Source organism: Dama dama, chromosome 9, assembly GCF_033118175.1.
Source record: "Dama dama isolate Ldn47 chromosome 9, ASM3311817v1, whole genome shotgun sequence".
In the NCBI taxonomy this organism is placed as follows: domain Eukaryota; kingdom Metazoa; phylum Chordata; class Mammalia; order Artiodactyla; family Cervidae; genus Dama; species Dama dama.
This window is the reverse complement of record NC_083689.1, coordinates 63,506,342-63,529,914: the sequence shown is the minus strand read 5'-3', so window position 1 is coordinate 63,529,914 and position 23,573 is coordinate 63,506,342. Positions and strand designations below refer to the sequence as shown.

The following is a 23,573-nucleotide window of genomic DNA, read 5'->3' as shown; positions in this document are numbered from 1 at the left end:
AAAAGGATCTTTAAAAAAATCAAAAGAAGTGGATGAGACTCTTAGGCTACAAAGGAAGCACTCAGGTGAAACTTGAAAGCAAACTGTCCAAACCCATTATGGAGCCTTTACTGGAGAGATAATGAAGAAATGATATTCTCAAGTCACCCTTTGAAACCAACAGGTCAAGAGAACAAAACTAAATGGTAGCAAATACAAAGGCTGGTCTGGACTTTATCAGCAAATCCAAGCCCATAGAAACCAGGGCAGCCTGAATGACATTCATCTTACACACTGTAAGGAATGACACTGCAACCATGGGCCCCACAACCTGGCAATGGACCTAAGGAGCTGCAAGGGACACAGCCCACCACAAGGTCTCCAACAGGCTCCCACAGTATGCAGGTAGGAGGGTCCCACCTGCACACCAGGTAATTGGGGAGAGGTCAAATAGCATATAAAATCTCACCCAGCATTGGTACATCCCAGATGCTCATTAAATGTCACCTTTTCTTATTACATGGTCACTAGACGTTTAATCTACTAAAGAGTGATATTTACTGACCAAGTCAATATGTTCCAAGAACTCAGCCAGGTGTTTTACATTATCTATTCTAAACATTGTGAACAGATACTATTATCCCCATTTTACAAAGAAAGAAAGCAGGATTCAAAGCTTAAATGATTCTTTCAAGGTTACAGCTAGTTAATATTAGAGCTAGTTTACTCATAATAATCTTGGGGATAGTGGTGGAGACGATGGTAGATACAAATTTACATATGGATAAAGAAAAATCATTATAGATGATCTACTTAAATTTTTTAAGTCCTAATAAGGACCTATAATAACAGCCAGTTTTAAAAGCCATGTCAGGGGACTTCCCTGGAGGCCCACTGGATGAGACTCTGTGCTTCTATAATAAAATGGGCATGGGTTCGATTCTTGGCCGGGCTAACTATGATCCCACACGGCCAAAAAATTGAAAAATTTTTAAAAATTAAAAACCGAATCACTTCAGGATTAGGTAAAATTTTCTTGTATCATGGGCAAAAAGTTTGTGACTTTACAATGGGGAAACCAAAGAAAATATATGTACTTTTCCTAGACTCCACCTCTCCTCCACAGGGATTGTTTCCTAGACTCACAGTTTACAAACACATCATCTAGAGGAGTAGCAGAGTGGCATCTCCCAGACGGTAGGTAACACAGAGCTCTTCTAAGACAAATGCCAAGCCAACAAGGACAAACTATTCTAAACGGCGGTCAGTGGCAGATGGGCTCCACTAAAGGAAACATAACCTGTTTTGCTATAACACTGTCATTGCATTCCTGAAGAACCTTTGCTCTACACGATCAAAAAAGTCAGAGACTCTTGTTTCAATTGGAAAAAAAGGAGTCACGGTGAAAAAGTTTCAGCTTACAATAACAAGGTTATTTTTCCTGCAGGAATTTTAGTTTTTAAAAGAAAAAGCAGTACTAATAGTTGTCAGTACATTTTATTATTGTGAACAATAATAACAAAATGGCTGACAGACACAAACCAAAGAGCTTTCTTGCTTATTCTTAAATGCAAACTTTCAAAGGCTTAGTCTCCTCCATGAACTTCAGCTTTAGCCTTACACTGTTCGTTCAATAGTTCAATACCAGTGCTAGAACATAGTCTTATATAAAGCAGCTGTGTCTACCTCTAAACTCACAAGCCTGATTGCTGATTATGGGATAAGTGATAGTGGTCAACACAACACAAACTAATAACATTCACACTCAACTGATAACATGAAAATCCATGGTGTAGGGAAAATGTCTGTAGAAGCTACTTGATGAAGGGAAAGGAACACTAACTACTCATAAGGACGAGAGGCTCCAAGTTTTGCCAAAATTCAGAAAAGGAACCTAAGGCTCATAGGAGATAATGTACTGCCGCAAGCAAAGAGTACAAGAGAGTGTGGGGCATCATCGAAATGGAAACAGAGAGGGAGTTCCCTGGCAGTCCAGTGTTTGGGACTCAGTGCTTTCAATGCCATGGCCCAGGTTCAAGCCCTGGTCGGCTTGAGATCCTGCAAGCCATGCAGCACAGCCAAAAAAAAAAGAAAGAGACAATATCAGACTCAAGAAAGGTAAAAATGACTCAACTTAAAAGTTTTCACAAGAGAAGAAAACAGGAGAACAAAAGGTTGGATTCCCCAAGTCTCACCACTAGAGCAATGGAAGTATTAGCTGAAGGGGGAAAAAAAAATTACTTACAGGATCCAGACCTTCTTTCTCTAGTTTGGCTTTCTCCAAGTAGTAACTCCTCTCAGCCACACTGAGAAGCCTCCAACTCTCACTAATCTTCTTATTGATCTCAGACTGAGGGAGGTGGGGGAGCTCCTGCTGCACTTTCAGGTAGATGTCGTAATAGTACAGAAGGTAAGCAGACCTGAGGAAACAAGGACTTCATAAGTTTTCCCCTCCCTCAACCAGTAAATTCTACAATATTTGAGTAGTGAAGAGTTAAATACAAAACCCAGCTTTTCATTTCAAAAGCATTTCTGTAAACAGAGACTGAAGCAAAGAAGCATTTAAATTATTATTTAATTTACCCCCAGAGGGTAAATGACGGGAGGTTTCTCCCTCCAGAAACCTGGAAGCAAAGGCTTGCCCGGTTTACTTCACCACCACCACTTTTTCTGCAGGGATGACAGACTTTAAATCCCAATACAGGCAAAAACAGATACAAATGTTCTGTCATTCCACTTTCAGGAAAAGGTTAGAGGACTGATTACCACTCACATCCTCCTACACAGCCTTTGGTGATCTCATTGGTAAACGGCACCTAGCCGAGGCCGAGAGGGAAGCAAGCAGACCTATCAAAGTGACCCAGAGCTGGGAGCCCAAGTCTGGGGAGTTCACAGTTAAGAAGGAGATTAGAGCTACAATCTAGATATTCTTTATAGGTATCATTGGTGCTACTTATAATTCCATATTTTTATTGATGCCCTAATTAAAAATTTAGACAACAGTGGTATTAATAATGCAGGATGTGGTTCTCTTGTACAAAACTTCCCACCATTTGTATGCCTATTTCCTGCTACAGCCTAGAAACAGGACCAAAATTTGGAAAGGAATAACAACTGCTAACATCAACTGGCCACTTTCTACTCCCCAACTCCCTCTCCCCCCAACCCCACTACCCATCAGGAGACTTCAAGAACTGATATGGCACCCTCAATGAATCTGGACACAGTCTAAAGTCTTCTTGTTCAACAGAGCTCTCTAAGCAGATTCTGTTTATAAATGCCAGCTACCAAAATGTGTTGGCTAACCTGGGTTTCTTGGCCTTTTCTCCATGTATTTTATACTTTTTCTTCTTCTTGGGTGGCCCAGGGGAGGTGTAACAGTAGGCTTCCTCAATTTCCTCCATCACGACAGTTACCTCAGTACCATCATATGATGCATCCATGGCTAGAGGAAAGTCAAACACAAACAAGTGTCAAGAATCTACCTGAAAGGGGACAGCAGCCTCCCAATCCAATGATCCCTTATCTCTGCCAGGGCCTTAAGACTCAGTCACTTCCCAAACTCAGCGGATGAATCTTCAGCACCACCTGGGGGACTTACTAAACATACAGATTTTAGGATTCCACCTCAGCCTTCTAATCTGAGTCTCTAAAGGGTATGGCAATATGTATCCTTAACAAGATTTTTGTGCCATGTGCTTAGTTGCTCAGGCATGTCTGACTCTTTCTGACCCTTTGGGCTGTAGCCTGCCACAGCTCCTCTGTCTGTGGGATTTTTTCGGGCAACAATATTGGAGTGGGTTGCCATTTTCCTCCTCCAGGGGATCTTCCTGACCCAGGAATTAAACTCTCATCTCCTGTGTCTCCCGCAATGCAGGCAGATTCTTAACCTGCTAAGCCACTGGGGAAGCCCTTCATGCTGAAGCTCCAATACTTTGGCCACCTGATGCAAAGAGCAGATGCTGGGAAAGATTGAGGGCAGGAGGAGAAGGGGGCAACAGAGGATGAGATGGTTGGATGGCCTCACCGACTCAATGGACATAAGTCTGAGCAAACTCCAGGAGACAGTGAAGGACAGGGAAGCCTGGCGTGCTGCAGTCCATGAAATGACAAAGAGTCGGACATGACTCAGTTACTCAACAACATCCTTAACAAGGGCCCCAGGTGATTCCCCTGACTAGGCAAATCTGGGATCACTAGCTTAGCCCTTTCACTTATATTCACTCATGAGACACTCAGTAAGCCTTCAACTCAAAGATTTATTAGCCCCATGTTATAAGAATTCCATATGGTAACAGGGCTGATTCCCTGGTGGCTCAGATGGTAAAGCATCTGTCCTCAATGCAGGAGACCAGGGTTCGATCCCCAGGTCGGGAAGATCCCCTGGAGAAGGAAATGGCAACCCACTCCAGTACTCCTGCCTAGAAAATTCCATGGATGGAGGAGCCTGGTGGGCTACAGTGCATGGGGTCGCAAAGAGTCAGACACGACTGAGCGACTTCACTTTCACTTTCTATGGTAACAGGTGAATACTTGGCCAGGAGTCATTTCTGGATGCTCCCTCATGTTTCATGCCTTAAGTAAAATGCTTCATTGATTTTCATTCATTCAAATGTGTAATAAGTGCCAATATATAGGAAGTTTCTTTACACTCTGCCAGCTTGTGTGACTTTGGATAGGTCCTTAAGCTGCTTTATGTTCAATTCTCTTTTTAAATAATAAAAACCAATGTCTCACCCACCTTACCACAGATTTACAGTGATAAGGCTCAAGGAACAGCAAAGTGCTATACAAAAAGGGTTCATTATTAAAGATGAATAGGCTGTGACTGAGATGCTTAATGACCTGCCCAAAGGGACACCACATCCAGGGACTCGAAAAGCAGATTTTTTTTTAACTCAAAAATTCAACTGTGAGCCTTCTTCCATTACACTACACTGCTCCCATCTCTATTAGCAACATTCTAAATCAGCACTGTTCTATTAACATTTTGAAATGATCGAAATGTTCTTCATCTGTGCTCCTCCAATATGGTAGCTACTTATAGATACTGAGCACCTGAAATACAGATTGTGTGACTGAAGAATTGATTTCATTTTATTTAATTGTAATTAGTTTAAATAGCCACATATGGTTAGTGACTAAGGTATTTAACCACTCAGGTGTAAACAGTAATCTGACAGACAGACATTAACTCTCCAAAACTGGTCTAAGAAACAGATAATCTACTAACAGCCTTTCCTAGGGAAAGGAAGGCATTACAAAAAAATTTCAATGACTAGTTCAAGAAGAGTTAGTTTATTTGTGGCCACATTCTAAGTTGGAGTTTTACCCACAGACTCAATCCTTGGACGCAGAAAGGTTCCCAGAAACTTCATTGTACAAGAAATAATACAGTTGCTCCAGAGAATCTGTGAGAAGATAATTTAGGATTCTGGGAAGAAGGAGCTGTGTAAGTAAACACAGAACTGCTATGTATATTACAAGGTCCACTCACATTTCAATTTAGAACTCACTCCACAAATGATGAAGTATCTGATAAGTTATAATGAGAAAAAGAGCACTGCATGTTGAGTCAGGAGACCTGGATCCAAGTCTAAATTCTAACCAAGCGATCTCAGGTAAGTCTATTCCCACCCTAAAATTCTGCTGTTCCTCAAGTTAAGACTGAAGACGCTGAAATCTGTGGCTCCTAACCTTGAGAGGCAAGAACACCTTTGAGAATGCTGTGAAAGTGGAAATACTCTCTCCCAAAAAATGCAGATAATTATTTCACTTTTAATTTTTAAAGATATACTGAAGGCTAAGAACACACTTCCTAAAGTTCTACTTCTGTACCACCTCTAAATGATTTCACTTACCACTAGAAAACATAACCCCCCACCCCCCAAAAAAAACCCCAGCCTTCTGTTACAGCACAACTCTAGAGAAGAACATAACCCACATTCGACTGGGTCAGAAACAGACCAGTGCCTTCACTGAGTAAAGGACCCAAGGGTTCAAACCAAAGCTATGTGAGGATGTGCTTTTTTTTTTTGCCTTCAATTGACTCCTCAGCCCTTGAGTCTTACAGAGAAAAGCAATCACTGCAGGAGAGCTTCTGTAAAGAATGACATAAAGGGTTTTAGCACGCAGAGCAAAACAAGTTAAAAAACAAAGTCATACAAACACATTGAGGGTTAGGGGCAGGAAGAGACTACCCTGGGTTTTGGCTTGTTTGACTAGCCTGGCTTAAGCCTGGGTTCAAAAGTGTTTTCAGATCCTAGTCCCCAGTACAGCAATGCAAAAAAAAAAAAAAAAAAAGCCAAGATAATATAAAGGGTTAAAACCAAGGGCTCTGGAGGACAGAAGATCAGGGTACTAATTTAATTCACGCACTTTAACAGCACGCGCACAAAGTTCTATGACCTTGAGCAATCTACTCTCACTGTCGAAGCCTCAGTTTTCTCCTCTTGTAAAAGAAAAGTAAGGTAATACTTGAAATATGTGACACACACTCACTATCCCATCAGATACCCCTCGGACCCTCATTAAATGGCCTTTGACAGCACAGCTGTGGGACACGGTTGGCCTATGGGCCTTAGACGAATGCGGGAGGAGACTAACGCACACTGCTCCTAAATTGAGGAAGAGGCGACAGCGTTCAGAGAGCCGCAGCTCCCAGCTCGTGCAGCGCCGCGCTCAAGGGCGGGACTTACCTGGAGAAGCGTGGAAGCCGCGCGGCTCACATTCCCGGAGGCGCCCGGCCAGGGGGCTCGACAAGGGGGCTGGCCGGCGCACTCGCGCTCCCCGCTGTCGGCGAGAGGCGGCTCCAGTCGTGGCAGTGGCAGCAAGTAAGTGGAGACGAGGACTCGCGCGCGCATCCCGGGGGCTAGAGGAGCCCCGGCCCCGCGGCCCCGCCCGGCGACACACGGCGCGGAGTCGCGACAGCCCCTCTCGCTCCCCTTCCTCGGAGTCGCGATATGGGGTCGTGGAGGGAGGGTGTGGAAGCACACGTTCGCCGCGCAGGCTCTTCAATGACGCCTGCCGAGGGCCCCGGGGGTCAAGCCCCGGGAAACCCGAGGAAGAAAGCAGGGACACGGGCGTCACCGCGGCACCGGCTCAGCCGCAGCAGTGGCGGCAGCACCAGCAGCACACCTCGAATCGCCAGGGAGACCTGTCCCGGCGGTCCTCGCGGCGCACCGGAAGAGGCCGGCGGCGCGTGACTGCGTGCGACCCCTCGCGCAAGCGCAGTAGTCCCGTCTCAGACTGAGGGGCGGGCCCATAGAAACTGCTTAGAGACTTAGAATGGGGCTGCTGAGGAAGACGGACTGCTTCCTGCTAGAGGTTCCGGGAGACGGAGGAAGCTGCGGCCGCCCGCGCTGGACGCCCTCGGCCCCTCGGGTGTTGCCGTAGGGCGTTCAGGTAAACGGGGCGGGGCTGTGCCGAGGGCGGGGATCGAGGCCCCGCCTCTCCTGTCAAAGCTAAGTCGGGCCAGAGGAGCCTCAGCACGATCCCCCAACACGGGATGCCAACAAGGCATGACCCCATTCCTGCTCTGTCACCGCTTGTTCAAGATAGGGTTGTTACTTCTTAGCGTGTCATCAAGCCGTCCTCCTCACCCAGTGATCTGCCCGCAATCCGTCTCTCCCCCCGTCCCACGCACAGTAGTGGTTGTGACGGATTCAAATGGAACTGAATGACATGTGCACTCAGATAAGAATTGTCCCTTCCTGCCGATGTGACAGATCGTCCTACATTGGTACAAGTCCCTGCACTCTTACTACTATGCAAATCTGCTTATTTTCTCCTTATACCACTATCACCAGCCTTCTCCTAGTCACCTGCCTGGACTGACGCAGTTTCTTCCAATCTCCTCTCTTTTCCCTCTGCAATCTATTCTCCACACAACACGCAAACATATCTTCTTGTATTGTAAATCTGATTAGGTCACTCTCTGCTTAAGACCTTCCAGTGTCCTCTTGTTTACTTCGAATAAAATTCAAATTTATCTTGACCTCCAAGGTCTTGATTTGGCTCTGAGTCATTCTTCCACATCCCTTCTCAGTACTGGTATTGTTCCCAGAACAAGCTATATCGCACTCTGTAGTATGCAGAATGCTAGCTTTGTGCTGAGCTTCCTTGGGTTTGAATTCCAGTCCCATCACATATAAGCTGTATTAAGAATGTCAAGTATTTATAGCAAGTTATGTTTACAAAGAACCAATAATTGGTACTCATTTCAGTAAATGGCATCACCATTCACTCCATTGATAAGTGCTCAAGCCAGAAATCTGGGAGTTATCCTTGACTCCTCTTGCACCTCACATCCAATCCATCAGGAAGCTCTGAAAGAACATAGTCCCAAACCGACCACTTCTTACCATCTCCATTATTACTCTAAAACAAGCCACCATTATCTCACATCAGGACTCCTGCAACAGCCTCTAGTCTCCTCCTTTTTCTCTGACACCCTTCCATTCGATTCTTCACACAGCAGTCATCTTTTTCTTTGCTTAAAATCCTTCAGGAGTTTCTTGTTGCACTCAAATTAACATATCCCAACTATATATGGCCTACTAGGCTAGCCTGCATTTATCTTCAGATTCAGGGCCACCTCTTAGGAAAATGGACTTTACCCATTAGGTACTCCACCTTGCAACCAAAAGACTTTCTAAAGTGCAAATCTGATCATGTCATTCCAAAAACAAACAAACGAAAACACAAAACTCTAAAGGCCTCTTACTATCCCAAGATCCTTGTTTTCTCCTCCAAAGACACTTCCCCCCCGCCCCCGACAATGCCTTTTTATTTTCTACAGTACTTCATTACCTTTACACATAGTTTCTTCTACCTCATGAATTCCTATTTGTTTATACTTTAACTCCTAACATCAATCTTGTTTCCTCTTAGAAGTACACTGCCCATCTCTGTCCCACCCAGCTGATCATCCCACTTCTGTGTTCTTCCACAGTACACTGTAGCCTCTATTAAAGTACTCCATACACTCTATAATTTTGTCTTCCCTGCTTCCCTAGTAATGTCCTCAGTGGTAGGCACTATGCTGTATTCATCTTTGTATGGCTGACATCAAGTCCAGTGCTTAGCACAGAGAGGATGTCATGAATGGATAGACATGTGTGGAGGTAGTGGCAGACGTCTCACAGCCTAAAGTACAGCAGCTTCTCTTGTTCTCAGAGGATTCTCATGATAAAAGGTTTAAGCAGGAAGTTACCAAAACTGCTACCACTGAATTATTTCCTTCATAGCACATATCACACTCTGGATTAACAAATTTGTCTGTTCAATTATTGTTTATCTCCCTACATCACATTGTATATTTCATAAGGGCAGGAACCTTGACAATGTTGTTCATCACTGTATCCTCACCACTAGGCACCTGTAATTATTTATTAAATGAATGTGTGGCTACCAGAAACATCTTCCCACAGTGAAAAATCCTTCCAAACCATGGTGACAGAGCTATAAAGATTTCACTGTGGTGAGATTTCAAGCAGGACTATAGATTGGCAGAAATAGCACTAATCTGAGTCAAGAAATCTGAGCTATATGAACTTGGGTAGGTCCCTTCCCTGGGCCTCAGTTTCTGCATCTATGAAATGAGCCTGATAATAATTCCTTGAATTTATATAATGCATTGGTATTTGCAGAGATTTTACCATCTATTATTTCAGTGTAGCCTCATAGCAGACAGAGCAGACACAGTTATTATTTTTATGAAGGCTCAGAAAATCTGAGGAAACTTGACTAGATCTCTTCTATTTCAAACATTCTATTAATATGATGAATCTGTATAAGTAATCTCTACAATAAGTCAGTAGCATGAATCCCATCTTCTCTTGACTTTGGCCTTATCATTTTTTAATACGATTTTAAAAAATCTGAACCCATCTTTTAGGGGGAATCCATTATCGTTGGTTCCTGATAGGCACTCCATTTTGTCTTCTCAGTTTTCCACACTTGTAGCAAAACAAGCCAAGAAGAGGAACAGACACAGCCTTGGTAGTTGTGGCCTGGCCCTCATTCTACAGATATGGCAAACAAGGGGAACAAGAAGCATCCGCAGTCCTCCCTGGAGGAGAAAATGAGTTGTGGAAGCTGTAGACTCAGGCAAGAGGAAAGGCAATGTGGCAAAAGAATTTGGCATTACTCTTTCTACTCTGTCTACACTGTTAAAGTGAAAGTCAATCAGTTGTGTCTGACTTTTTGTGACCCCCGTGGACTATATAGTCCATGAAATTCTCTAGGCCAGAATACTGAAGGATCGTGCCAAATTTGAAGAAAAGATGCAGGAGGCATGTATGGGACCTCAGCAGAAAAGGATAAGGAATGCTTTTTATGACGACATTGATAAGGGTGTTTTTGCCTGGTTTCAAGAAATCCTTGCCAAAAACGTTCTTGTGACTGGTTCTGTCATTTGGAAAAAAGCACTAAACTTGGCCAATATGCTTGGCTATGACAATTTTCAAGCAAGTGTGGGCTGGCTGAACAGACTTCAGGATCGCCACTAAATTTCTTTGGAAGCAGTCTGTAGAGGGGAGAGTGAGAGATTAATGAACAGTTAATAAGTGGCATGCAGAGGAAATCATAAAACTAGTTGCTGACTTCAGCCCAGACGATATCTTTAATGCTGATGAGACAGGAATGTTTTTCCAGTTGCTTCCCCAGCACACACTTGCTGCTAAAGGGGGCCATTGTCGAAGGGACAAGAAAGCGAGGCAGCAGTTGACAGCACTCTTTTGTTGCAGCACTTTAGGAACTGAAAAAATGAGACCGTTGATTGTTGGTAGGTCAGCCAACCCACACTGCCTCAAGAATGTCCATTCCCTCCCCTGTGACTACTGAGCCAACCAGCAGGCATGGATGACACGGGATCTGTTTAATGAGTGGCTGATGCAAGTGGATGCCAGGATGAAGCAGGTGGAATGCTGGATCCTTCTGCTGATCGACAAGTGCTCTGCTCACAGCATGCTTCTTCCACGCTTAGAAAGCAGTCAGGTGTGGTTTCTGCCCTCAAACTGTACTGCCGTCCTGCGGCCACTGAACCTTGGCATAATTCATACCATGAAAGTGCTGCACAGGGGCCACCTTCTACAACTGATCCTCCTCAAGTTCAACAGCAGTGAGGATAAAGAAAAAGTGGACATCAAGCAGGCTGATGACATGATTGCTGCAGCATGGTGGTCAGTCAAGCTGTCCACAGTGGTGAAATGCTGGCAGAAGGCAGTCATCGTCCCTGTGGAGCTGACAGATTCTGACACAGAAACAGTCACCGGTGAACCAGGTATTGCCACTGAAAAGTTGTGGCACTTGGTGGCTCTTGCCACCTGTGTCCCAAATGAAATAAATTTCCAAGACTTTGTCACTGCAGACGATGACCTCATCATCTCTCAGGAGCTGTTGGACACAGAGGTAATCCAGGACATGGGAGCCAGCCAAAGTACTGATGAAGCTGTAAGTGAAGAAAAGGGGGAGGCATCTTTACCACAGCAGCCAAAAATCACCATCACAGAGGCCATCTCAAGTGCACAGAAACTTAGATGGTTCCTTTCCACCTGTGCTGGTGTTCCTGATGCCATTTTTGGACAGCTAAATGGCATAGAAGAATATTTAATGAGAAGAGTGATGCAAACTCTTGTTGATTCCAAAATTACAGATTTCCTCCAAACAAAATAATGTAGCAATTAACTGCCTCTTTTAATTCAGAGGATGTAGTTTATAAGAATAAATTTCTTTAGATAGGATATTGAACTTAAATTTTGAGCAATATTATGACAACATTCCAGTTTTCTGAAATAATCAAGAAACTTTCTTGAATGGAATTTGGGACCCAAGGCTTTTCATTTCTAATAAGTTCCCAGGCGATGCCAATGCTGATGTGGTCCAAGGCCCGTGCCTGAGAACCACTGGTCCTGCTGGGTTCTACCATTTCTCTTTTTAACTAGCCATCTAAATACTCCCAATCACTAACTGTCAGAAAAAGAAAAAAAGCATCAGCTGTTCTTACTCTAGAGCTGTAACTCCTTCCTGCTGATCTAGTAACTCCAGAACCTTCTTAGCTATCCTCCTGAATGCCCTACCAAGTATTCAGTAGAGGTACATCTATGTCAAAAGAATTACCAAGAGCCATCTAGCCTATCAAAGCATCTTTTAGTACTTCAGGATTATTATCAGTAGGGTGCCAGAGTATGGGGAAATAAAGTGCCTGATAGAGGAGACATGCTACAACCTGGAAAGCATGGTAATACCGGTGTACCTCTCAAACCCAGGCAAGGCGTGAGGAACATTTATAAGAGAAATGACCTGTGTGAGAATGTTTGGATTATTCGGATAATCCACAGTGGTCCTCTGCACACCAGTGGATAACCCAGCCTGGACCATGTCATTAATACAAGGGCACACTGTTTGCCTTCACTACAATTACTTCATTGCTGTTGTTCAGTCGCTAAGTCATGTCTAACTTTTTGTGACCCCATAGACTGTAGCCCACCAGGCTCCTCTGACCGTGGGCTTTCCCAGGCAAGAATACTGGAGTGGATTGCCATTTCCTTCTCCAAGGGATCCTTCCAGGTCAAGGATCAAATCTGCATCTCCCACACTGGCAGGTGGATTCTTTACCACTGAACTACCAGGGAAGCCCATAAATCACCCTTGTTCATTTGTATTTGTTTTTCAAAGAGTCTGTGAGAGCAGAGTTAAGTTACTTAAAGCTGTATAAATTTATCATCAAATTTGTATTAAACACAACACTGTAAAGCAATTATCCTCCAATTAAAAATAAAAAATAAACTTAAAAATTATATTAAAAGTTTTTCTCCTATAAAAAGGCATGCTTAATATCCTTTGAAACCCTAGTATCTATTCGTCATGAGTCAGATAAGTATCAGGTTCATTTTTAGAAGGTGTACACAATACCTGTTACTGTTGTAGTGTGGTTCCCTGCCATAGGTTAATTTTATGGCTATTTCAGAAATCCATAGCAATTTAGTGACTTTTCTTCCTGTAGTTACTTAATTTAAACAGATGTATAAAGCAGATTAATCATAGAAAATACCACTTCCATGTTGAACAAAAGAACAAACACAGCAGATGCTTAAATAGATGTGTTTTTTTAAAAAACCTTATTATGGATATTTTTTCCTTTTAACAAACTAATATAATTTGAATTAAAGTTACTATACATATTTAAAATTATTAACACATAGGAGAGGAAAACAGTATCTTCTGGCTAAGTCCTGTGGTTCTGTCTCACTGTCAGCACCTTAATTGCTCTCATCATGTGTCAAGATTACTGACGAAATTTCTAATTTCTTCCCTCATCTTTCTCCTCATGTCCATTTTGCACATAATGTTAGAACTCTTTCCCCTCCCCAATTATCTGTGGTGGCTCCCAAAGGCCTACAAAAGCAAGACTATTTAGCTGAGTTCTAGCACCCTCTGGAGTTGACTACAACCTGCATTTCCAGCTTGGTTGCTCAGCAGTTTAGTGTGTGTGGCCCCCACCATGGGCCATTGTCTTCACTCCATACCCATGTCTGCCAGTGTGCTTTGGCCTGAATGCCTCACCCTGTTCTCTACCAAGCTGGGCCTCACATATTCTTCAAGCACTAACCAGAGTCCTCTTTCTTTCAGCCCTTCTTGAAGACTCCAGCACCTGTTCCACCTTTCTCTCCCTCAACTCCTCAGCACTACTGTCTCTGTCATTCAGTTAAGCACTTAAACGTTTTGTCGACATCCTGTAGCCAGACTGTAAGCTCCATGAGAGCAGGAACCACTCTGCCTTTGTAACCGTAAAGGTGCCTAGCACTGTCCTGGGAACATCAGTAAACATCAGTAGGCACATTAGTAAACACTGGTGTATAAATTAACGTCAAGTAGTGTCAAAGCCACCTTATTTTTAAAGCTGCCAGAAGCACTGATCCTACTAGAAAATGATTTGGAGATAAGATAGTGCTGCCCTCTATTTTAAAAGGACTTGCAAAATTTTTCCATGAATCATTGCTCAAATGTTATTTCAGTCCAGGTTACAATCTATTCTTTGATAATGAAGAATTCTAATACAGTGTTAAACCTATTTCCTTGCACAGAAAGTCACTGCGGGAATCTCCATTTCTGTAAGAGAAGACTTTGGTGTGAAAGGCTTTGTCTCAGTTCTTTGTATATAGTAATATTCAGTAAGTATGTGCTTAAATGTGCTCTTTAAAAAAAGAAATCTCACATTCTTGACTCATTTAACATATCATATGAATTATATCCAAGTAGATGGAAATCAGATCCAGGAGAGCTTTTGCAGTCTGGTTTATGTCAGGTGAAACTTCGCTCCTCTTGGATATTGGGTTTTTTTGTTGTTGCTGTTTCTTTGTCTTCTGGAATATGGGATCTTAGTTCCCTCACCAGGGATGAAACCTGTACCCCCTGCAGTGAAAGCACAGAGTTTTAACCACCGGACCACCTGTAAAGTCCCCAAATTAGAGGGTTTTAACACTTTTTTAAACTAAAAAAGGTTGATACTATCCCTCCTTGGTCTACTGTCTTCATCAGGCCCTCTCTGGCTTTTCTCTGACTTTCTGTTCCCTCCAACCCCACTTGAGGATATAATTTTGTTCCATCTGACCAATCCATTTTGTAAGCCACCATTCTGGGATTATGGACCTACCTCAATTGTGCTGTCATGAGGATAAAAAAAGTGTACCTGTAAATGCTGTCTGTTTGTCATCACTTGCTTCCCAAGTAGCCTAGTGGTAAAGAATCCACCTGCCAAAAAAAAAAAAAGATTCCACCTGCCAATACAGGAGGCACAAGAGATACAGGTTCGATCCTTGGGTTGGGAAGATCCCCTGGAGTAAGAAATGGCAACCTGCTCCAGTGTTCTTGCCTGGAAAATTCCATGGACAGAGCCTAGCAGGCTACAGTCCACGGGGTCACAGAGTTGGACACAACTGAGCACATACACCCACATTGTCATTACTATCCACCCAATTTGAAACCTAACCATCTAGAGGCAAGGACCTGCCTTACCACTAAAATATCTTGGGATTCAGTGTTCCAGAACCACCCAACCTGAGAAATAGATAAAACTCAAGGAGTTGTCTTTGCCCTATTCCTATGAAGGGCTCTTTCATTAAAAAGGAAGAAAGCTAAGGAACTTCCCTGGTGGTCCAGTGACTAAGACTCCATGCTCCCAATGTAGGGGGCCAGGATTCAGCCCCTGATAGAACTAGATCTCACATGCCACAACTAAGACCTCAAGCAGCCAAATAAATATTTTAAAAATTGATGTGTTAAAGAAGAAAGCTAAGCCTTATTGACTGCATATTTATGTCAAACATTGTCTCACTTCTTATCATTTAATCTTTCCAACAAATAATACCAAAGGCTAGATAGTTACCTTCGAATTGGGATATGGTAGAGGGCTTCCTTGGTAGCTCAGTTGGTAAAGAATCCTCCTGCAATGCAGGAGACCCTGGTTTGATTCCTGGGCCGGGAAGATCCTCTGGAGAAGGGATCAGCTACCCACTCCAGTATTCTTGGGCTTCCCTTGTGGCTCAGCTGGTAAAGAATCTTCCTGCAATGCGGGAGACCTGAATTCGATCCCGGAGTTGGGAAGATCCCCTGGAGAAGGAAAAGGCTACCCACCCCAGTATTCTGGCCTGGAGAATTCCATGAGCTGTATAGTCAATGGGATCACAATGAGTCCGACACAGATGAGTGACTTCACTCACTCACTCAGAGCATATTCCTGCCACCAGAGGGCAGGGGTGGGCTACATGAGGGAGACAGTTCAGCCAACCGAAGAAATTAGGAGCAGCCACTTGAAATTTCTGACATGGCAGAGACTGAGAAAGTAGACGAGGAAGGGGAGAGGAGACACGGGATGTGGGACTTGTTCAAGCAACTGATTTAGAAATAACTGTACCTTGAGCTTCCCTGGTAGCTCAGTGGTAAAGAGTCTGCCTGCCAATGCAGAAGACAAGGGTTCGATCCCTGGTCCAGGAACATCCCACATGCCAAGGAGCTACTGCTAAGCCCATGTGCCACACAACTATTGAGCCTGTGCTACAGAGCCCTTGCACTGCAACTACTGAAGCCTGTGTGTCCTAAAGCCCATGCTCCATGACAAGAGAAGCCACAGCAATGAGAGGCCTATATACCGCAACTAGAGTAGCCCCCAATGTCCACAACTAGAGAAAAATCTGTGCAGCAATGAAGACCCACCACAGCCAAAAATAAAATTATTTTTAAAAAAGAAATAACTGTACTTCAGACTACCCAGTCGACCCCGTTATACACACTTATCCCTTCAACTATTGATAACCACATGCCACATAATTGACTCTGGGCAATAATTGACAGGCTCTGCAAATAAGCCAGTGTTAAGAGAAATAGTCACCCATCAATATATCCATGCTTTCAATAATCACTGAAATGTTGGACCTTATAAAATACCCACTGCTGACCTGAGAGGCACAAAGAATGAATTAAGTTCATGACCCTCCCCACAAGCAGTTCAGGAAGCAGAGATCAATGAGAGGGGAAAAAATAATAATAAAGTTGTAAATACCATTTTAGAGAATAACCAGAGAATTTACAGAAGTACAGAGATAGAGCCCAAAGGAGCCCCTGCATGAGAAGAGGAATTCAATAGGAATTGTTGCTAAGAGCCAGGGACATTTAATATGAAGTGTCTGAAGGAAGAGTAGGGAGTTATGTATATGGGGCTGGGAAGCAATCCCTGGCAGAAGGAACAGCCTTCTACAAAAGGCCTGAGTATTAAAAAAAAAAAAATGGCCCATTTGGGAAAAGCTAAGGTTAGAGGTAGGGATGTCAAGCAAAGGATGTGTGGTAGGACAAGTGACTGGAGATGCAAGCAAGAACATAATTTTTAAGGTCCTGTTGGCTAAAGCATTAATCTTGAACTTAACCTAAAAACACTGGAGAACCACTTATAAGTGTCAAACTTCATTTTTGTAGAAATTGAGAACTAATGTAGAGGCTGAGCTGCAGAGATACAGGTAAACTAGTTAGGCTGTGACATCATCCCAAAGAGAAACGATATACATTGATGGCAAGGAAGAGGTGTTGGACTTCAGACTTGTCAGGTAGATGGCTTTGGTGTGAGAGATGAAGAGGAATGTTCTAGAATTTCCCAGGATTCTGGCTTGAGTAGCTAGCTCATGCCATAATCAAGAGAGGTTAAACAGGAGGCACTTGGAGATATGCTACTTATGAGATGCCCATGGGATCCAGGTTGAACTGTCCAGTAACAGCTGTGGAGATTTATACACAGACAGACATGCTGGTTAGTGTTTAGAAATGTCAGGCTGGAAATTATGTTTGGCTGGCGTTAGCATACATGTAATAAGGGAATTAAAGCCATAAATGTGGATGCAGTCATCGGAGGAGAGCTTACAATGCAAGGTGTTTATGATATGAGGGTCCATGAACCAGCCTTTTTTTTTAATAATCAAGTGTCTGTACATACATGCACATGTGGCTGTTTCTCCAAGAAGAGCCATACTTTGATCAGTTACAGTGGATCTGGAAATGCAGACTTTAAGCAGTAGTGCTCTATGAGGAGAAACAAGGCCAAGGGCACACACACTGAAAGGACCAATAGGATAGCAGAGCCCTCCAAGTTGGTTAGAGGAGATGCTAGAGAAGGAGTGTGTGAGGCACTGCAGGGGCTCTGGATCCTAGATGCTGCGTGCAGACAGTTACACACTCCTTCACCCTGTGGGGTAGGTATGAGTTTAGCAGCAGAATGCTCAGGGTTACCAAAGTACTGCCAAAGGAAGACTGAAAACTGTCCTTAACCCTATACACACACTCCCACTGCTCCACAGTTGAGAGGCAGATGAGGGGGGACATTCCGAGAGGCTCTCGGCAGGGATGGGGAGGGGTTGGTGGTATAGAGTCGTCCTTACAAAGGGGAACGTGCTCCAGTCAGGAACGGCACTCCCACTTCTCTCACTTAGCTGGTATAAGGTGTTAGCTGCAATTTGATGAGGAAAATGTACTTCAAAATTCAGTGTTCTTCAAAATACAGTAGTAAAACATAAGCCAGGTTTGAGTTTTCTGATTTCAACACAGTAACGAACAGGAGTCATGCAACATAAGAACTGGCAGACTCTTTGAGCAATCCAGTCCTGTTGCCCTATTTCACTGACAGAAAAATTGAGTCCCTAAATGGGACTCAGGACCCCAAAGCAAAGAGGAAAGAACTAGGCTTTTTTATGCTTTAAGACTTTCTGTAAAGACAAATACTTTCGTCTGGTGGGAAAAATGAATGACTAAATCACCCTCCAAATGTAAAGAGATGGTATTTTAAAATTCACTGGTGCCCTAAATGTGCTTAGTTAGAAACACTTCCCTCTTGCACTTGAATAATTTATACACAGTAATATTTTATTAGCATAACAATTTATTAGCAGACAAATGAAATGACACCTCGAGATCTCAACATATACAGGATCTTATTAATAAACATCACAAACAGATCCCAGAAGAAAAGGAGCTGCTATTAACCAATTGCCCCCTCTCTTGAAATAGGCTGTAATCCATCAATAACTCATCCTCAATCCATGGAGGATTAAGCATGACTTATGTAGAGTAGCATCAAGGCACTTGTTTTAATTTAAACAAATATACATACATGGTATAAAACACATTCCCAAAAGTCATTAGCCTTGAATAAACTGGAAAAAAAAAAAAAGCAGTATACTTTTTTAGTGAATAGACAAGACTGAGAATTTAAGTTCATTCAGCTCTAATCCTAATATTGACTTGTATATAAAACTGAAAAGGAGACCAAAAAAGGTAGCGTTTTATATAGGTTGGTTTGTTCACACTAATTTGAGGAATCATGGCAGCATCAGAACTCAAACAGTAACTCCCCAACTGATTTGAATTGAAAAGGCAAGAGCGAAAAAAAAAAAGAAAAGGCAAGAGCAATTTCATTCCAAGTAATTTATTATTTTAGGGATGGGGATTGGGGTGTGGGAAGAGAACTTCCCTAAAATAAGTTTCTTTAAACTGCAGTTAGAGATCCTTTGTGCCTAAGGATGCTTGTCTGTTTGCCTAGTAAAAACCCTTTGTTAGAAATTCTGTCATTGGTATTTTTAATAAGATTACAATTATTTGGCCAATTTCAGAGTCATAATTCAAGTCCAAGAAAGGTTATTCAAAGTTCCAATGTAGATTTATAAACGTGGTGGCTCCAATATAGGCATCTAGTGTCCTTCATTATTCCAGTTTTCATTATTCAGTATCTCCTTCCTATTTTACATCACTAGGAGAAAAATATACACAAGAAAAAAGTCTACCATTTGGTATATGCTTATTTTACTTTCCTAACTGTATTAACATGTTTACTTTAAAATTTCATGTGCAAAACACTTGTTTAAAAAATAGTCCTTGTCAAGATAAAAACTACCTTATAGAAATAAATTTCCCCCACTTCTATGTTTAAATTCTCCATTTCTAAAGTTACTAACATCTTTTTTAAAAACCTAAAATTGTATATAGTATTTCAAAAGTATTTTACTTTAATAATGATAATAGGCTATAATAATAAACTAGTTGGTATAATATTTTGGCCTACTGCATTATAATTTTCATTCTTGTTATTAGCACTTGAATGATTCCATTCATGATTTCTAAAATCCTTACTCCACAAGAAAAAAAAAAAAAGCCTAATTAGTTCATAGCCTAAAAGCTTTCTAGATCTAATTTCTTCCTTTTGCAGTTCTTAAAGCCGTTTCAAATAAGGCATCACTAGAACAGATAAACGGAGAAGGCAAAGGCACCCCACTCCAGTACTCTTGCCTGGAAAATCCCATGGACGTAGGAGCCTGGTAGGCTGCAGTCCATGGAGTCGCGAAGAGTCGGACATGACTGAGCGACTTCACTTTCACTTTTCACTTTTATGCACTGGAGAAGGAAATGGCAACCCACTCCAGTGTTCTTGCCTGGAGAATCCCAGGGATGGGGTCACAGAACAGATAAAATTGTAGTGGAAAAAAAAGAGAAACATCAAAGAACAGAAAAATTAAACTCTGAATCCTATCGACTGGATCCTTACCTTGTCACTGTGCAATCATTCCTTGAGCAGAACAGGGGCATCCTTGTTTGCCTCAGTTGCCTGCCTTCCATTCAGACATCAGTCCAGGTTCAGCTTAGGCCCTCCATAAAGCAACTCCAAGTGCTGCCATGTGTTACTAGAAAAGTTAGCATATAGCCCACGTACTGGATTTAAGTTCCAGCATCTGGCCAGGGCCCTGGACTCCTGCTTAGGTCCTCAGGATGTATTTGAGGTACTGTCTACAATGATGTTATGGCTCATCTATAGGAATACATAGAGGAAAACAATTAAGAACATAAATAAGGAGCACAGAGCTTGAATTTATCATAACTTCTAGGTTTGACTTAAGTTCCCCAAAAATTCACTACAACCCTAGTCTTTTATATTAAGCTCAGGGCTAACACCTCAGTGTTCTTAAATGACTAATTATTAACAGAATACCCCTGCAGGGAATTACTTTTCTTGTTAAAATGTGGTCATAAGCATTAGGATAGTCTGATGAACTCATCTAATATATTGACACAGTTTAAAGATCACCGCTTACCATGCTATAAATTTACCAATAAATTTTGGTTTCAGTGTCTACTGATGTTTAAAAGCTATGTCAGTTTATCCAAATTTTGCTCCTTAAAAAAGTCAATTAGACATCTGTCAGTTTTACTGCTATCAGAGGCTACAGTCACTCAATCGAGAGCTCTGCAGTAGGTCAACCCCGGCTTTGGCCTCAACCTTGGCTACCGGCTCTTTCACTTTAGTGAATCTGTGCACTCCCCTTCTAAAAGCAGAATCCAGTTCTGAGTCTGCTCTCACAGTATGCTGTGGCTCTAAATCCTGGTCTCCCTGCTTATGGACAGTCATGTATGACGCTAGCCAGGGCTGAATCCTATTCATCTGAGGCCCTCTTCTTTTCTCCCTTGCTTGGTCAGAGATCACCTTTTTAATAGTCTATTCCCTTCACCTCTCTCTTGAATATTACCCTTTGATTCTAGGTGAACTCTACCTCACTCTGGCTGTATGAGTTTTAACCATCAAGAGTGTACATATATTTCAATTAAATGACCATTGTAAGATATTCAGAATTTTGTACATTCATCAATAAGCAATACAGATACAGTTAGACTGTAAAGTTCAGAGTAAGCAAGACATTTTTGTGTCAATGAAGTGTGTAAAATATCACCTAATCAACTAAATCAACCAAACCTTTGAGCAAGAAAGCAGATTCCTTTGGCTATGGTTTCAGGCTTGATTCCTTTAAATACCAGCAATCAAAAAATCTTAACATGAAAGTACAGGCAGATTTCAAACCAAGCAGACAAGGTAAGAATTAAATTCTAGTGTATCTTCAGTATTTTTACAAATGGCTTTCAAAAGCAGATCTCTTACTTGTTCAGGTAGGTAGGAGAAAAACCAGAACACAATTCAAGAATCTGCTAACTGAATAAAGTTCCATAATTGTTTATATCTACATTTTGGACAGAAATGGGAGGTAAAGGTCAAAGCCTGTTATTTTGTCCTTTTAAGAGATTTTCTAAATTCTTTGGACTCTTTTCTTTTTTAATTTCCCCATGGTAGGGTTTGCTAAATTATAAAGTCATCTTGAACATGTACTCATTACATGTACTCTGAACGTGGCATTAGAGAACATGAACATGTACTCTGTCACATGGCATTAGGTATTTACCATGATCTGGATTCAAACTTGGCTCGGGTGAGGTGTAAGACCGGGTTGAAAACAAATGACAACCAAGATACTTTGATTTTACTATTCCTATTCCTAAGACTGGAGAGACAGAGCAAATATTTGCTACAAACAATAAACAAAAGAGACACAAATACAAACAGCAGTTAACATTTCTGCAATTCAAGACTTAAGTTCTAAAAGGATGTCAAAACTCTAAGGACACTATTACATTTAATCGTGATGTCAATCACCTCAAGGAGAGAAATCTAGCTCCTGAGAAACTGCTTTGTTTTAATGATAGAAAGGCATTTTTCATGTAAACTGATGGGCAGAGCTCTATCAAAAGAAAACCAACACTGCAGTTTATGGAGCCAATAAGAAAGATGTTTAAAAGTCTCCCACTTCAGTAGATGCGTTATACATAGGGTTTTTTTCTCATAAACATACTGTTTAGAATGTAGGAGAATGGGTTAAAAATGATTTTGCAGTTTTGTAGTTTTTATCTTGTTTGTTTACAATGGCGTGCTAAATGTTTCAGTCTCATATAAACTAGTCTCCTAATCCTAAGTTTGGAAAATCTGTTTTTTTCCCTCACCCATAAAGGTCCAGATACAGAACTATAAGCTTTCAATGTTGGACATACTTTTCCAGAGGAAATATTTTTGTAACACACTAGTGACCAGATATGATAAACAGTACATCCCCAGAACCTGGGTTATATGAATGTGATGCTTCTAAATCCTTTTACACAATAGTTTTAGGTGGCCCAAAGAGCAAAAAGTAGTCACTGTCATCGGTATTTATTATACATCAACAGGGTGCGTAGCAGTAAGATTAGCTTTGTTTTCACTAAAACAGCTACAATTATTGATGTTCTTTTGGAAGCATTCTGTCACTTCTGTGCATTTTTCTCCATTGGTCACAATAATTTTTTTTCTTACAGAGTAAAAATGAATAGCAGCTTCTCAAATATGAGAAAGACAGTCAATTCCCAGCTGACTCTCACTAAACAAGGGAAGGAAAGAAAAATTCGCTACTAAATAAACAAATTCTTAAGGGAAGAATCTGTTTAAACAACTTAAGGGAAGTTGTCAGTCATTCCTTTTTTTGCAATCTGTCCGGAACAGTTTGCCTCAACGTCACTTAAAAGGCTACATGAAATTGCCAAGTCAGCACCATGCCTTCTGTCTGGCAAACTTGTCACTCACTGGCAATCAGACATAGCGGTTTAGAACAGATTCCATGGGAAACACACTAAATGAAAGTTAAAACAGAGCTTAATGGCAGATTAATACTCAGAAACAAGGACAGACAGGAATCACAGAAGAGACAGGAAGGATTCTCACTATGTTGACTGGCATGAAGAGCTCTTTTCTCACCTACTTACCCTAACCAAAAAGGCGGACTAAAGATATCACATGTATCACACCAAGAGCATCCTGTGTAATGTGGGACTGGCTGGTAGGGTTTCACAAACCTGCTCTGCCATCAGACTCCTGATAAGACTGTGCCAGAGAGGAATGATACTTCCCTGTAAAAAGCCAGAGATCTGACTGCCATCTGGAGAACAAAGACAGGGGCTAGAGAAGCTCAAGTGAGAACAAGCTTGTCTAATTACTACCCTACACTCCAGAAGCCTCTTGACTTGCTGTTACAAGAGAAGACATAAATTCTTTCCCTACTTCCTTTCTCCTCTCTCTCTCCAAAGAGCCATGCCAAACAGGCTCCAGCACCTCTTATGTACATGCCAGCTTTACCCCTTTACCTCCTGGAGAAGCAAGAGTCCAGATGCATATCTCCTAAAACAGGATGGTAATTAAGTTTGGGGGCTAC

The 23,573-nt window shown here is 42.0% G+C and overlaps 2 protein-coding genes across 3 annotated transcripts in view; one reads left to right on the top strand and one right to left on the bottom strand.

Moving 5' to 3' along the window:
• The window catches only part of HMGXB3 (HMG-box containing 3), a 61,267-nt gene extending 54,083 nt beyond the window's left edge, over positions 1-7,184 (bottom strand). Inside the window, exons 1-3 of one of the 2 annotated variants that reach the window (XM_061151719.1) lie at positions 6,678-7,184; positions 3,286-3,424; positions 2,225-2,399 (exon numbers count right to left, since the gene is read on the bottom strand). In XM_061151719.1, coding sequence (XP_061007702.1) covers positions 2,225-2,399; positions 3,286-3,422 — 312 coding nt within the window. In that variant the 5' untranslated portion in view covers positions 3,423-3,424; positions 6,678-7,184. The remainder of the gene's footprint in view (positions 1-2,224; positions 2,400-3,285; positions 3,425-6,677) is intronic. The other variant, XM_061151718.1, reaches the window with a different exon arrangement.
• Positions 7,185-9,377: 2,193 nt separating this feature from the next.
• Positions 9,378-12,698, top strand: TIGD6 (tigger transposable element derived 6). The gene is given in 4 exon segments (XM_061151717.1): positions 9,378-10,065; positions 10,067-10,150; positions 10,232-10,537; positions 10,539-12,698. Coding segments are annotated over 4 exon segments (1,560 nt in total). The 5' UTR covers positions 9,378-10,012; the 3' UTR covers positions 11,656-12,698.
• Positions 12,699-23,573: the final 10,875 nt, after the last annotated feature.